General features: G+C 41.3%; 2 protein-coding genes across 3 annotated transcripts; both read left to right on the top strand.

Annotated features, from left to right (window-relative positions):
• The first annotated feature begins 119 nt into the window (after window positions 1-119).
• Window positions 120-6,709, top strand: rad17 (RAD17 checkpoint clamp loader component). Its single transcript, XM_053229198.1, has 17 exons — window positions 120-264; window positions 792-877; window positions 1,587-1,847; window positions 1,928-2,011; window positions 2,100-2,259; window positions 2,336-2,472; window positions 2,866-2,918; window positions 3,001-3,126; window positions 3,383-3,452; window positions 3,542-3,653; window positions 3,802-3,999; window positions 4,081-4,166; window positions 4,354-4,500; window positions 4,808-4,954; window positions 5,049-5,169; window positions 5,425-5,482; window positions 6,066-6,709. The coding sequence occupies exons 2-17, from the start codon at window positions 836-838 to the stop codon at window positions 6,316-6,318; spliced, it is 2,055 nt and encodes a 684-aa protein (XP_053085173.1). The 5' UTR covers window positions 120-264; window positions 792-835; the 3' UTR covers window positions 6,319-6,709.
• Window positions 6,710-7,611: 902 nt separating this feature from the next.
• On the top strand, window positions 7,612-15,534 carry ccdc125 (coiled-coil domain containing 125). 2 transcript variants are annotated; one of them, XM_026939612.3, is made up of 12 exons: window positions 7,612-8,096; window positions 9,277-9,577; window positions 10,114-10,172; window positions 11,273-11,359; window positions 11,485-11,562; window positions 11,740-11,825; window positions 11,968-12,050; window positions 12,177-12,289; window positions 13,151-13,258; window positions 13,335-13,473; window positions 14,177-14,289; window positions 14,525-15,534. In XM_026939612.3, the coding sequence occupies exons 2-12, from the start codon at window positions 9,289-9,291 to the stop codon at window positions 14,801-14,803; spliced, it is 1,434 nt and encodes a 477-aa protein (XP_026795413.3). In that variant the 5' UTR covers window positions 7,612-8,096; window positions 9,277-9,288; the 3' UTR covers window positions 14,804-15,534. The 2 variants fall into 2 exon arrangements, with proteins under 2 accessions (XP_026795413.3, XP_034155151.1); XM_034299260.2 differs by lacking the exons at window positions 7,612-8,096; window positions 10,114-10,172 and having other exon boundaries at window positions 9,334-9,577.
• The last annotated feature ends 16 nt before the right edge of the window (window positions 15,535-15,550 follow it).

Here is a 15,550-nt window from a genome sequence, read left to right as displayed (position 1 = left end):
ATAATGGAAGACTGTCTGATTTAAAAGGTGAACGTTATATTTAAAAACAGAACTTTTTTTGTGCTAGCCAATCGCAGCGCAGGAGGCTGGGCTATGTTAGCCAATCGCAGCGCAGGAGGCGGGACTTGCAGTGAAAAAAGTACCTGCGGAGAGGCGGACCGTTGGAACTTTAAAGGGATACAGAGCTCTTAGCTATATTTCAGCTAATGACCTACATGAGCGTAAAAGCATTAGGGCTTTTATATAGCGTCAGAAATGACTGAGGTAAGTTCGTGTTTAGCGTGAATGTAGCGTTTGTCAGATAACACGATGACGTTGCATTAGCTAACTTTGCTAACCAGCATGCTAATTTAGCCAAGCTAACGGTTAACAGCAGAGTTTACGCAGCTGGCTGGCTAAAGTCAAAATGTTCTCTAACCCTGAAAAAAATGCCACAAAATCAATCGCAGAACACGTTATAAGTTAAAATACGTGTTCAAAATACTTATATTTGTACACATGTAGCTAGCGTTTGTTAATTTACCTAGTAATTAAAGCGAACACTGTGGCTGTGTCCCAAATTTCCCTTTACTCCCTATATAAGTGCACTACAGAGTGAACACAACACTGACTTGTACACTCGCTCTAGTCCACTAGATGTTTATCAGGGCGCTATTTAGTATTCAGCCCACTGACATTCAGTGTGTGATGTTTATACAGAATCCCTATACAGAGTTGTCTTAGAACTCCAGAAAGTTCGTTATGAGGAAATGAAATGTTTTTATTTTTTATACTTTTATATTTTTTTGCAGTGTCAGACTGATTAATCCGGCTGTGTGAATGGGAAGAGCTGATAATGTCAAAACTTTCTCTAGGAGGAAAGACGTCCTCTGGTAAAGTGAGTTGTGCTGATGAATTTCTTCTCATTAATCCATCATCATACACATGTCATGTTTTTAAAATGGCCCTGAAATCAAAATTGGTGTTTCTTAGATTTTTGTACCTGTCCGTTAATGTTGTAGATATAAAAAGTAGTTTTGGAGATGGTTTAATTTTTTTTAATAGTCCATCACTTTTGGGAAAACGAAAAAACTTTTTTGATGACACATCCTGTACTAGTGTTCTGGTCATCCAATGAAATGCTCATTAGAACTTATATGTCCCGCCCCCGGGGGCGTGTTTGAGTAACTCATTAGCAGTAAACGCCGCTCGTTGGTGATTTTATTTTTTCGACTACCTTCACACTATTTCCTTTTCCTATCATCATGATGGAGAATTTTATCAAGTAGACTGACGACCCTGTGGGTCTCCTTCACGATCTGCACTGCTGACTCTCAGCCTCGGCTCAAACGTACGGCAGAACTCCAGAAACTCCTGACGTCTCGTGTTTAGCTAGTTCACTTAGCTGCTGTCAAGTTTGTTTAGATTGGGCAGGGGGTGTGGTTATGGCGTATCTTGAATGCTGTTGGCTGTTGTGTAAATCACTCAATCCCTTTAATGTGGCAAACATCAGTCTGACTTCCTTTTTAAAAAAAAGATAAAAAAATATTTCATGACAACTTGATCAGACCTCCTGATTTGATATTGTTGCATTGGCTTTACTTTAGTTAAGCAGCTGGGTACAACCATCCTTTGTTGATTTTTTCGGCGGCTCGGGGTTGAACACCCTCCCCTCGACAAAGGGACTTTCCGGAGAAAGCAAGTCCAAAGCACGATCCTCGAGTGCGGATGTCGGCGGAAAGAAGCCGAAGAAGAGAAAGGGAGAGCCTCAGATTTCTAAACTCGAGCCTGCTGTCTTCTCGAGCAGACGAGGATCAGAGGAGAACCAGGATGAACCCTGGGTGGATGTTCATGCGCCTCAGACACAAGTAAGGAGAACATACGAGCACAAATACGCGTCACATCTACATCTACACGTGTCACTGAGGCTTCTCTCTCTCTGACTCAGGCCGAGCTGGCAGTCCACAAGAAGAAAGTTGAGGAAGTCGAGAGTTGGCTGAGGGTTCATTTGGACTTAAAGAGCACTAATAAGGTGTGCATCGTTTCTTATTCTTTATACATCTCGAATGCTTAGTATCTGAAAAATAGAACACCCGCGATGACTCTGTGGATCTCCACAGGGCGGCGCTGTTCTGTTACTGACCGGCCCGTCCGGCTGCGGAAAGACAGCCACCGTTCGCGTCCTGGCTAAACATGCGTGCTGTCACATCCAGGAGTGGACGAACCCGACCACCGCGGAGTACAGGACGGACGACTCCTTCAGGGAGAGCTTCGATCCAGGTGTGGGAAAGTTTCTCAGAGCATCGCAGCTTTTACCTGCTTTCACGATTATCACGTGTTATTTGTTCGGTTTCAGCCTCCAGGTTTAACAGTTTCCACAGCAGCTCACAGACGGCAGCTTTCCAGGAGTTTCTGCTCCGAGCAAACAAATACAACCGGCTGCAGATGAGCGGAGACGACGGGGCTCAGGAAAGGAAGATCATCCTCGTAGAGGTACGATGGAACAATACACAACATGCTAACAAGCAAGGCAGTATCTAATAAACATAATAAACACTTGCGTTTCGTTAAGCGACAGTTGAGTGCAAAAGTTTACATCCCCTTAAGACCAGCTATAATAAACATAATTACGTAATAAAATGATCAAATATTTTTGTTTAGAATTTTATTCCTCTTTTATTATCTTTTGGATCCTGCCAGAGAATCAGGGCTTAAATTCTTTTAGTTTTTATCAGACTATTTTCCTGTTATCTTTTTTTGTTAAATAGTAAAATAGAGGTACTACATTCGCATTCATGAATATAACTGTAACAATAAGTGACGTAACTGATGTCATTTTGGTTTGAACACACTTACCACTTCTCTCGTCAATTTGGGTCCCTGTAGGATTTTCCAAATCAGTTCTACAGACAGCCAGGATGCTTGCATGACATCCTCAGGTGAGACACAAAGAGGTAATTTTATTACAGGATTGCAATCTAAGAAGGAACCAGGAAATGAGGCTGTGTGTGTTTCCTGCAGGCGTTTCGTGCGGACAGGGAGGTTCCCGCTGGTCTTTATCGTGTCTGACAGCCTGAGCGGAGACACCAGTTCCAGACTCCTCTTTCCTAAAGACATACAGGAGGAGCTGAGCATCCACAACGTCAGGTTTGTATTTCAGTACGTTAAACTCTCTGGGTGGAGCTGAATGAAGAACGAAGACAAACATCAGCCTGTTGTTTGTCTATCTATCTATCGATCGATCGATCTATCTATCTATCTATCTATCTATCTATCTATCTATCTATCTATCTATCTCCCTTACTCACACATTGTACATTTAAACAGGTCATCTCTGGGTCCTCACTATTTTTCTCTCGTGTTTATTCATGCATCTCTTTAACCCTTCTGCTCTTTCCTTCAGTTTTAACCCCGTAGCCCCTACCAGCATGATGAAGGTGCTGAGTAGGATTGCGACTGTCGAAGCGAGCAAGGTAACAGTTGATAAACACTTCGTTGACTCATTTCAACACCTTCTGGCCCACTTTCGTGTCTGCTTTTACTCACGAGGTTTCGTTTTCAGAGTGCTGGGAGGATCTCCGTGCCTGATAAGGCAGCACTGGAGCAGCTGTGCTCCGGAAGTTCAGGTGACATTCGGAGTGCCATCAACAGCCTGCAGTTCTCCTCTTTCACTGGTGGGTTCTCATGCAGCTTCTAGTCTGAGAAGTTTGTTTTTTGTTTAGTTAACGCTATAGGGTGTGATGTTGGTCCTTGGTAGAATTCATCTTGAGTTTTGATTTATAAGACTCTGAGAATCTTCTTTGTTCCAACTTTCATCTCCAGACTTCTCTCTGGAAAAAAGCCTCTGGGCTTCTAAGAAGGGAAAATCATCCACATCTGCAGCAAAACCCTCAGCGAGACCCAAAGGCAGGGGTCGGTCCACTAAATCCACCGAGGTGCTGGAGGAGAGTCCTGCTATTGGAGGAAAAGACGCATCCCTCTTCCTCTTCAGAGCGCTCGGAAAAATCCTCTACTGCAAGCGTCAGTCTGGATTACAGTTTAAACTCTTTCATTTGTATCGAGTCATAAAGTACATTAGAGTGACGCTGGTTATAATTTCAGGAGAAAGCTATGAAGCTGGTGATATTCCTAAGCTACCAGCGCATCTTTCAGAGCATCAGAGGGATAAACTGCTGGTTGACCCCGAGGTAAACACACACACACACACACACACACACACACAAGTGATACTAACACAAGTCTGCTCTCACAAATGGAGATGATGGTGTGATTCTTATAAGAATTGTTTAGGCTACTGTATAAATAATGTATAAATAATAAAACTCACACTCTCTCTCTCTCTCTCTCTCTCTCTCTCTCTCTTTCTCTCATCAGCTTGTTATTGAGCGTTCTCACATGTCAGGCGAGTTCTTTAACCTCTACCTGCACCAGAACTACATGGACTTTTTCTCAGACGTGGAGGACGTGGCGCGGGCCAGCAAGTACCTCTCAGACGCTGACTTCCTGACAGCTGAATGGACTGTGAGTTCATATCAGAAAATTCACCAGTGACACGCAGTTAGTAGCTAAATGTAAAGATTTTCAAAGTGGGCCATATCTGGAGCTAACGCTACACTGCAGCTGGATGCTGTCCTTAACACCTGTTTCAGTACTGTTTTTATCATGCACTTGTCCATGTTCACACTCCTTTGGCTAAATCTCCCCCATCTGATGAGTCGCTACATTAGTTTGACTGTGTTTAAAATGGCACTATCCATTAGGCAAAATCTTTTGTGGACACGGTTCTCAGAAATATCTGTTAGACTGCTTGATTCTGCTACCTGTACAGTCCAGGTCCACCATGTTGGAGTATGGATCTTCAGTAGCCACTAGAGGGCTCATCCACTCTAACAGCGCCCGCGCTCAGGCTGCTCACCAGTCGTCAGTCGGCTTTAAGCCACTTCACAAGCCCCACTGGCTGCATATTAACAAGACGGTAATGAGAAAATACACAAGGCTTGTTGTCTGTTCAGTAATGAATGTCATGCAACTCATTATTCTGACTGTGTTGTTTTGCCTTCTGGTTAAAGTACCGAGAGAATTATCTGACGGCTCAGTCGCTCTTCATCAGCTTCTGTCTGACACCTGTAAGCCTTGTGACTGAGCTAGTGCCTTACCTGGCCAAGCTCAGCAACCCTATGAGGAATCAAGGTAACACACACACACACTTGTATTATAACCAAGATGCCACTGTGATAATCACACTTGGTACACCACGTGTTTATAACATGCTAGTCTCCATGCCTATTATCATAAAACAGCCTAAAAACAAGTTTCGTTATTGTTTCTGAGAGAAAAAAGCACATTCATATACAATTACTGACAGTTTAGGAAGTACAGGAAGACTAGGAAAGACAGGAAGTACACTGTGTGTGTGTGTGTGTGTGTGTTTGTTTTCCCTTTTAGCTCAGATAACCTTCATCCAAGATATCGGCCATCTGTCGCTCAGGAGATTTCCTGGCAGGTAAGTGAGCAGAATGACTGCGAATACTTCTCTATAAGCAGCGTGTAGTTTAAGTATGCTTTCAAAAAATATTCAAGCTGCAATCACTGGAATGGGGATAGCTTTCAGGATCCTCAGATGGGAGTATTAATAATTTGTTTATTAATACTGTGATTACAATAGTTGTAACCATAATCTATTGTTGTTCATTTTAGAGTAGATGGAGATAGGGACAGGGTTGGGTCAGAAATGGGGCCTGTGGGGATGAATTGGAGATGAGGATGAGGTGTACAGCCATGGGAGATAAAGATAGGATCAGTCCTGGAAAGATGGGGTGGAGAAGGGGGGTGGCGCCTGGGGGAATGGATTGGAGAGAGGGATGGAGTTGAGGCTTGCAAAGATGACATGGAGATTGAAATAAGCGGTTGGCTTTGATGGTGTCTGCGAGGATAGGGCTGATGGGGATGAGGCCAGCGTAGATGGAGTGGAGATGGAAACAGGGATGGGGCCTGCAGGGATATTGTTAGGTATTCTGGGGATTAGCACAGAATTCCATGTAGCTCTCTGGAATTTAACAGACTAATCCATGTCTGAATTCTTTCAGATTAAAACTTGAAGCACTTGGTGATAAAGACCCTGGCCTGCTGGACCTGGACAGTGATCATGAAGAGACAGGAACCCAGAGCACTGAGCCTGGCACTCAGACCACTCTGCCAGGAGATACCACTGCTGTGCCCACCCTCCCAAACAGCCAGGAGCCAGGGGGAGACCTCCCCGCTAGCCAGCCTCAGCCAACCACTGCCGAGGCCTTGCTGGACGAGGAGGACCTTCTAATTGAGGAGTATGACAGTGACTGACAAATCACACGCTCCTGTTTCCTATATATCCTATGCCATTGTTGCCTTGAGGAGACCCGGTTCTTACGTTAATGTTTCTGCATCACTGTGTTTTTGCATATGGTTTTATAATGTGAATAATGAGCAGGTTTAATATTTATTCGGTTCAACACAAACAGTAGACTGTCTTTGTGTCGTGTGTGTGTACATGTTGGTGTTATGGTGTTCCTATCGGACTCGGTCATAGGGACCTACAGAATGTGAGTGTTTATATATGATCTTTAAAAAAAAAAAAAAAAAGTGTTTGGACATTTCTATAATGCTCTTTGGTGTCCAGAATAATATAATTCTGACATGTTGGTCCTTTAATACGTGCCACACTTGAGTAGGCAATAAAATTTATGTTTTGCAACTTCTGTGTCTGTCTTTGGGGTGTAAACTGAAGCGCTGCACAAAATTCTGAGGTATGAAACGGGGTGATTTGAGTGATTGGATTTAAGTTTTTTTTTTTTTTTAACTTTGGTGCATTTACATTTTAAATTTAATATGGATAATCCCTATAGAAATGTAATTCCTATAAACATGAATGTATGAAATGATCAGGTCACATCTGACAGGAATTTCGTCAGACCATGCCACGTGTGCAGGGTCCGAATGCTGGTGTGCTGCTGTATAAACACTGGATTTATCACTGAAAGTATAAAACTCACTCATAATTCACACAACAACATGAACAGGGGATGTCACTTTGCTGATTTTGTTACAATTTGCCCTTGTGCAAGATCATTTTCTACTACAATAGATTCCTGTTGCATAGTGGTAGGAATTATGGCTCTTTTCAGTGAGTCAGATCATTTGGCTCAGCTCACCAATGAGTCGACTCTTCTAGCTCCCAAACAGCTCATTGCCATTTATTTCTAACTCGGACAACAAAGCTGGTTTTACAGTGTGTGATTTCAGCAGTCTTTTAATATTATTCTCGTACGTCATGCTGTATGAGAACGTGGGATAATGTTCTCCACATCAGATTATAGGATGAAGATCCTCTAACGATAGACCTGTGTTTAAAGAACATTACTATGTTCCGTTTACGTCATCAATCATCTTGAACAGGAATTAAGATTTTTTTCTGTCCATTTGTATATTTCAGCTACACTTTTGTCATCACCAATACAGTATTTTGTAGCTGTCCTGTGAGTTTTGCATTATCCTCTGCCGTCTTCTTATTGGCGGCTTTTAGATGAACATCACAGCTTTTCTACAATGTGTGATTTTTGTTTGAGACAGAAACCAGATTACATTAACAGATGGAAAAACAACCTGGTTCAAATACAGTATGTGAGTCGGCTCTCAAAGTTCACATAAAAGATCCGAATCAAAGAGCCGACTCTATCAAGAACGACACATCACTACAGTTTTTGTAGTGATAGTTTTTTTTTGTGATGGTGATAGTGTCTGGAGTTGTTTGAATCTTCAGGAACATGGATATCTTACACAAAAGCACCAGAATAGTGTTATTACACTTTACTCGGTGTAGGTCGTGTATCCTCTGAGGAGAAAATGTTGTAATCCCCCTTTAAAACACATGCAGGAAGGAAAAACCCTGCAGCTCCATTAGATCCGCTTTAGAAGTCGGGCTGGAAGTGTGTGACACACCCGTGTGTGCTGTGTGATCGCCGTGCTGTGGATATGTACAGCCTGTAACCTTCCCAGAATAACAACTTAATCCTTCTGATAGATGCTTTATTTCCGCCATCGTTCCTTTTGCTCTGCTGCTCAGACAGGTGCTCAGGTTACAGGTGAGTTCTGCGCTTTCTTCCCATGTTTCCGAAACCTAATGCGAATTTTCAAGCCGAATTTAAATACTTAACCCTAGACATCTACAGATGTTTTGCTTTGGCATCGACCTCTGTGCGCTTTTCTAAGCAGATGGCGCTTTAAAGCAGCAGATCAGTCGCCATTCTCCTCCACACACTTCACCTGCATACACCTAACAGCAAACTCCAACACCTCAGAAATAGTCTGGAGCTCCACAGAGTTTCGACATAAAATTCATTATTTTTACATTAATATTTGTGCTTCCAAATTAAAACAAATAGATGGGGGAAAAAACCAACCTCAAGTTCAGTGTACAGTTCTTCAGTTTGTCCCTCTGGAGGAACCTTTAAGGGTTCTATATGTAGATTCTTTTCAAAAAAAGATTACATGGAGAACCCTTTTAGAAAGCTTGAACTATTAACCAGCTGAAGAACCCATTAAGGAATCGTTTTTCTAAGAATTTAGGGCATTTGGGTTAATAATAAAACATCACGTCCTGAAGATCTTGTGAATCATTAATATAAGGAATAAAACACTCAGTGTTGTGCTATTTTAGATAAATAATCAGCGACAGTGTGGTGTGATGAAGCGGAGTCACAGTTACCACAACGAAGCTCATTATTTTCCTTTAACAGCACATTCCTCTTAAACCACGGCTATTTTCCAACAATTACAGTATTTTACATTTATTAAGGAATGACATACTTTTTTTATCCATTTATAGTTACATTTAAAAACAAACTACTCTGCAAAGTTAATTCCTGTCCTGACTTACGTTATAGCAGTCGTTTCTCTACCGGCCTCTCTTTGTTCTCTCTTTTGAAGTTAATAAAACAACAACAACAATAAAAAAACACAGCTTGTCATGTTACTGAGAAACCATAAAGCGTAAACTCCTCTGTCCTGAAGACTTTCCCCTGCCAGTTACAGCTTATTACAAAGCGCTGACACTGGAGACTCCTTCCATAAGTGTCAAATACGTCTCCTTACAGAAAACTTAAACATATCAGCAATTATTCGCTTTTCTTTGCTCCGTAAAAGCATGTTGTTAATACTTTATTCTTAGTCATTTTTGGACTTTAGGCATGTGGGAAAATGTAAAGCAAAAGTGTGGGATTTTAGAAAAAACACTGAAATTGTTCTTTACGGCACTGACTCCAGGTCAAGCTGGAAATGATGCACGCAGGCCGAGAACAAGAGAGTACCACGGATCAGCCCTCAGAAGACGACATGGCGGAGGGAGATCTCGGGGACGGCACCCGGTCCGTAGGAGGGACCCGTCGGTCACGGAACAGGAGCAAAGGGGACTATTTGGATCTGCTGCCGCAGGCGAAACCCTCCAAATGGGGCAGTGAGGATGGGGGTGGATCTTTCTCCTGGACATCATGCAGTGCAATGTACACCGCTTTTAGAAAGGAGCTGGAGGCAGAGAGGATCTCTCAGTGGAGGATCAGAGACTCAGGTCAGTCTAGATAACCTGGAAACAGCTAGAATGCCATCTTTATTAGACTGTATCTGTGAAATATGGATCAGCGCTTAGAGCACAAGTGATTTGACGTGTTTATATTTGCTGTATGTTTGTCCTACAATGCAGTTGACATATAACTGACCGATCGCAAACAAAGGTTTCTTGCTCCATTCTTTGGAGTTGTCCTCAATCTGTTGACTTAAGTGTCTCTAAAACGGGTCTCTCATGGTGAGCTAAAATGTAAATGTAAACGTTTGCTCATGATGGTGTCCTCAGGCAATTATCCCATTACTTAATCATAAACTAAAATGAGAGACAGACGGACTGAGAGACTGTGTCCTGTTCTGAGCTACTGGAACTTGTTGACTTTGGTGTGTTTGTGCCACGACAAAAGGCCCTTTGTGAGCACGTGGTGTTTTACAGCTTTGACAAAGCACCGGAACCTTCAGCAAAACAAACCTGGAACTAAAACTTTTCCATAGTTATAATGAACATATTGTAATTATTAGTTAATTATTATTTTCTGGCAGAGAGCAGCGCCGGTGAGTCCAGTGAGGCATTGCAGAGGAGACTGCAGGAAGTAACAGAGGTACAACGACACTATCACACTGCGAGTGTTTACATCGAGTGTTTACAGCTCTTTACATTTTATTCATTCAGGAGTCCAAAGTGAAGCAGAATCTAATCCAAGCCCTGAGCAGAGTGATGAGTGGCTCACTTCTGGGAACCTTCTAATTAGTAGAAGAGAACATTAATGGCTGAGCTATCACAAATTGCTCTGGTTATTTTTTGCAGCAGTTTTCAGCTGAATCATTGCTGAAGTATATTGAAATGTTGACTTTAATATGGTAAGATGAGAACAGAGGTCTTATGAACTGCTTTAGGAGTCCCTTTAATTTTGGAATATGTATACACTGAGAGTGCATTTGTTAGTGCACAGTGTTTTTTTTTTTTCCCACAGCTCAGGGTCATCTTTTTAGCTTTTATTTAGTTGGAACACATGCACTTTATATTATCTTCAACTCCGTTATTAGCAGGTGTATTTATGGACATGGACAAACAACCTGCTGAGTATTGAGTGTGTGTTCAGGTGGGAGTGAAGATAAGCGATGGAGGAAATCATTCGGACAGCACTGATTTTTACTCTGTCCCAAATGCCAGGATTGGGAAATGTCCCAAATGGCAGGGGCCAGGGGATCCTGTTTATTACCTAAAATGCCCTGCATGCACTCTTGTTTCACGACATCCAAATAATGGTAATAACATACAGAGTAACATTAGCTGTACTCACAGCTAGATGTGGTAACTCGAAACAAGGAAATACAAGGAAACCAGGATACAAATGCACAAAGGTTTGAACAAGAGATTGAAAGTGCAATACAGAGCTAAGAATATTAATGTATACGAAGTATCTTGACTGGTGAAAAGCATGAACCACACGAGAAGCAAGAAACAAGACCTGAGAAACTAGAAACATGAACATTCATTGACCAGGGACATAAACAAAAACTCAGTAACAGTTTTGTTGTCAACGGTTCTGGTCTTCAGCATAGTGTAACAAGACACAAACTGATGGATGGATGGATGGATGGATGGATGGATAGATAGATAGATAGATAGATAGATACTCTTCTTACAAGCATTAGAGTTTGTACAACACATCATATAGTGTGTTGTTCTGCTCTGTAGGAAGTGGCGCTGCTGAGGACAGAACTGGAAGTGACGCATCGACATCTTGAAGGCAAACATGAAGCTCTGAGAATCCTGCAAGGCCAAGTAATAAGCACACAGACGCTCCATTCTTCAATATATAGTGTATTATGACTATAATATATGCTTTTTTTTTTTATTTAAATGTCCACTTGGGGCAGGTTATTGAGCTGTAATTTTTTGCCCAAAAGGCCATATTAGATAAAGCCACCAGTCACACCAAGATCTTGCTGCAGAAGAGTGAAGAGCGGACCAAAGCTCTGGAAAAGGTGACTTACACATTTATTACTGATTTTTTAATAGATCTGGACTTTGTTAACTTTTGGTTATAGTGGGACAGTTTCGTTTTTGCTGTTGTGCAGGTAGAGCGTGCAGAATGCCTCTGGTGTGAATTATTAGTGTAACTAATATCTGATCACAATGTTCTCTGAACTCTCCACGTGCAGGAAGTGAACGCTTTGCAGTGGGAGATCACCTTTAACCAGGTGCAGTTTAAGAACATAGAGCACGCGTGGGAGCTGAAATACGACAGGTAAGATTTTACACAGCATGAGAATAAATTTTAAAACATTATTAAGAGTTGATGGCTTTGTGGTTCAAAATCTATTTTGCTTTCATAACACTGGGACCAAGGTACATTGAAAAATGAAAAATAAAATACAAGTGTGGAATAGAGTGTGTGCAGAGAACCAGGCCTTGAGCAAAGCTCTTGATGAGAGACTGGAACAGTTCCAGGAGCTGCGCAGAGAGAACACGTGTAAGTGTAGAGAAACTCTGAAGCTGATGTTGCTGCAAATGATCTGAATATAATCAAGTTTGTTGCTGTGTGTGTGTGTGTGCGTGTGTGTGTGTGTGTGTGTGTGTGTGTGTGTGTGTGTCGTAGCATTGAGTCAGCAGTGTCTGGAGCTCCTGGGCTTACTGAGCGCTCGGGAGAGAAGAGACTTCCAGAAGACCCAGCCACCATGCAGTCAAAGCAGAGAGGGATCTGCACTGGAGGTACCATGGATGGAGGGATGAGTGGAAAGATAGAGAGGAACCTTGATGGATGGATGGATGGATGGATAGAAGGATTTCAAGATGGAGAGTTGGTTGGATAGAAACCTGGTGGATGAAAGATGGATGGATGAATAGCTAGAATTATGGATGTTGGATAGGCTGGTGAAAACCTAGAAGGATCATAATGGCCAGATTTCAATATGGAGAGATGTTGAAGTATGTTTAAACTGGTAGATAGATTCAATATGACAAATTTGTTGAATAGACAGAAAGAGAGTGAGTGATAATTAGATGATGATGAAAAATAATTAGGGATAGAAGCTGGATTTCAAAGTTATAGGTTGGTGGATAGACAAAGTAGCTGGATGACTAGCCATAGATGGATAGTTAGAAGTATAAATGATGGATAGGCATAAATAGATAGATTTCAAGAATATATGATGAATTAGTGGAAAGATGGATAGATAAGTGAATAGATGTATACAGATAGCAACGATGGGTAGTTAAAAGAATGACTGAATTCTAAGTAGGGTGGATGGAAGGATGGCTGGATGGGTTTATAGACAGATGTAGATATAGACAGTTTAAGGAACGGGTACAAAAAAGATGTGATGAATGCATGGATAGATAGATTGTATAAGATGGATGCAGGTGGATAGTTAGATGGTTGTTTATCCACCATCCATAATTCTAGCTATCCATCTATGCCCATCCATCTTCCTGCTGATTTGTCTATCCATTGATTTATCCAGATTTCTTATCCTTGCACTCATCCCTCTATCCAGAGGACAGATGGATATTTAGACAGCTAGACAGAGGGAAAGTAATAAAAGTGTTAAAGGCGTATGGTGTGTTTCCCAGCTGGCTGTGTATGGGGCATGTAAGTGCAGCTCCAACGCAGGAGAGCCGTGTTCCTGTGCGAAGAGCGCAGCTGCAAGCCGCAAACAAGTCCTTCAGCTTAAACAAGAGGTGTGTATAAGTGAGTCCATTTTTTTTTTCATGTCTTTCTGCACATACTAAAGTGTGTGTGTGTCTGTGTGTGTAGCTGGAGCTGCAGAGGAGGAGGAAGGACGAAGCGTACGTGATGGTGGATGCGTTCCGGATCGCATTCGAGCAGCAGCTGAGGAGAGGGAGCGAGAAAGTGCTGCAGCTGGCAGAAAGCGACACACACACAGCAGACAGAGGTGCAGTAACTAAAACACACACACATATTGCTGTACTGAAGAATGGTATTAAAGAAAACCATGTTCACCACTATGTTTTTAAAAATTCATATTCTGATTGGTCAGAAGGCGTTGATTACTTTTCTATAACAGCCACTCTGACAATAGTGCTGACAGCTGGAAGTCACAAAAGCTTTGGTGTAGTTTTCTGTAAGGAGATGTTTATGTAACATTTATGGAAGGAGTCTCCAGTGTCAGCGCTTTGTAACAGTCAGAGGTAAAGCTGTAACTTTAAGTTTTCAGACATCTTCAGGAAAGAGGAGTTTACACGTTGTGGTTTTCTTGGTCGAGAGGAAAAAAGAGAGGCTGGTGAAGGAACAAATGTTTATAGCTGCTATAACATAAACAGTAACAGGAACTAAGGTGTTTCCTGGATATTCCACAACAGTGAATGTAACTATAAATGGATAAAAGGTGTAATGTCCCATTTTTAAATAAATAGGACATTTGTAATCATTGGCATAAAACACTTCAGGATGTGCTTTTATAGGAAAACAAAACTTTCAGGTGGTAACTCTACCTCCACTTCATCACACCACACTGTCATTGATTTACTATAACTGCAAAACACTGAGTGTTTTACTCCTTACTTAATATTAACTATATACACATTTCCAGTGTTCTTCAGATATCGCAGTCATACTAATGTGTCATCACATCACAGGGAAGCAGGGCTCTGCTGGTGTGACTCAGACGCTGAAGAGATTTCTGCCGTCTCTCAGAGAAGGAAAAGTCCCGAGCAACCCGAAAGAAACCCTGCAGCTGCTGCTCGATCTGGTGTGTATTCCATTCATAACATGCCACCAAGCTGTCCAACTATAACACACTCTATATTTGATCTTCTTCTACATTATTATCTGGGATATTTACAGACACAACGCTTGCTGAGTATTAAGTATGTGTTCAGGTGGGAGTGGAGATAAGAGATGGAGGAAAATCATTTAGCATTGAGAGAAACCCAAACACAAACTAGGAGATTAAATGCAAGAGCAATGTTTATCATCTGTTTCAGTTGAGCGATAAAGAGGAGGCCTTGGCCCATCAGAGGAAGGTCAGCTACATGTTAGCACGGAGCTATGAGGACCTGGAGAAACGTCTTCAGGCACAGCTCAAGGAGCTGGACATCTCACACAATGGGGCTGAATTTAAACAGGAAGCGGACAGATCCAAATGCATAGTGGACTCTAAAGCTGATCATCCGTCACGTTCACGTGAAAATACACCGGTGGTCATGGACGACCATGAAGAGAAGACGAGAATGGTGGGTTCACAAAATGAGGGCGAGGGGTAAACAGGAGGAGTAACGAGATCTTGAGACCTTAAGAAAAGAGTGTAATGAACATTCTGAATGTTGAAATGTTATAAGACAATCACAGGACTGATATTTGAGTTATTATGTAATAAATGCCTACTACTGTTTACAAGGCGTTGTAGATGATTTAGATATGGTTTGTTTTGCACATTTGTTCATCTTTATTTCAAATCTGCTTAAGTTGAAATGATTTTTTTGTGTCAAATAAGCCTGCTGACAGGGGGTGGAAAAGTACTGAGAAATTATACTTGAAAGTAAATCTTACTAAACTAAAAGTATCCAACCAAAAATATACTTTTAAATGTAATCATGTATTAACAAGTAATATGGAAATGTTTTTAACAGATGATTGGATGGTTTTAAACTAAAATGTAAATCAAATACAAATAAAATGTATCTGTTCTGATGTATAGTGTATAGTCAATTACTAGATGAGAAGTGAAGAGATCTTTGAGATTTTATATGAGAACTTTGTAGGTCTAAATAATGTAAAGAGTAAATATATGTTTGTCCCCCTTGGAATATAGATAGGTAAGAGTATTCAATTTAATTAAAAAATACTCAGGGAAATTATAAATAACCCAAAACTAATGCTTAATTATATTAGCAATGTACAATTACTCAAGTATAATTCCACTCCTGTCTGCTGAACCATGAAGCACAGAATTGAAATCTGCCTTTTTAATCATTTTATGTACTTTGATACACAAAATAAAATTTTTTTAA

The sequence above is a fragment of the Pangasianodon hypophthalmus genome, chromosome 24 (assembly GCF_027358585.1).
Source record: "Pangasianodon hypophthalmus isolate fPanHyp1 chromosome 24, fPanHyp1.pri, whole genome shotgun sequence".
Lineage (NCBI taxonomy): Eukaryota > Metazoa > Chordata > Actinopteri > Siluriformes > Pangasiidae > Pangasianodon > Pangasianodon hypophthalmus.
Note: the sequence above shows the minus strand (reverse complement) of the source record. Positions and strands in the feature narration are given on the sequence as shown.

Excerpts from the sequence above, each read along its gene's own strand:
- rad17 (XM_053229198.1), top strand. The coding sequence starts at position 836 with ATGTCAAAACTTTCTCTAGGAGGAAAGACGTCCTCTGGTAAA. Across the intron at positions 1,848-1,927 it reads TTCATGCGCCTCAGACACAA|GCCGAGCTGGCAGTCCACAA; the intron begins GTAAGGAGAACA and ends TCTCTGACTCAG. Across the intron at positions 4,167-4,353 it reads AACTGCTGGTTGACCCCGAG|CTTGTTATTGAGCGTTCTCA; the intron begins GTAAACACACAC and ends TTCTCTCATCAG.
- ccdc125 (XM_026939612.3), top strand. The coding sequence starts at position 9,289 with ATGATGCACGCAGGCCGAGAACAAGAGAGTACCACGGATCAGCCCTCA. Across the intron at positions 12,290-13,150 it reads GAGAGGGATCTGCACTGGAG|CTGGCTGTGTATGGGGCATG; the intron begins GTACCATGGATG and ends TGTGTTTCCCAG. Across the intron at positions 13,474-14,176 it reads CACACACACAGCAGACAGAG|GGAAGCAGGGCTCTGCTGGT; the intron begins GTGCAGTAACTA and ends ATCACATCACAG.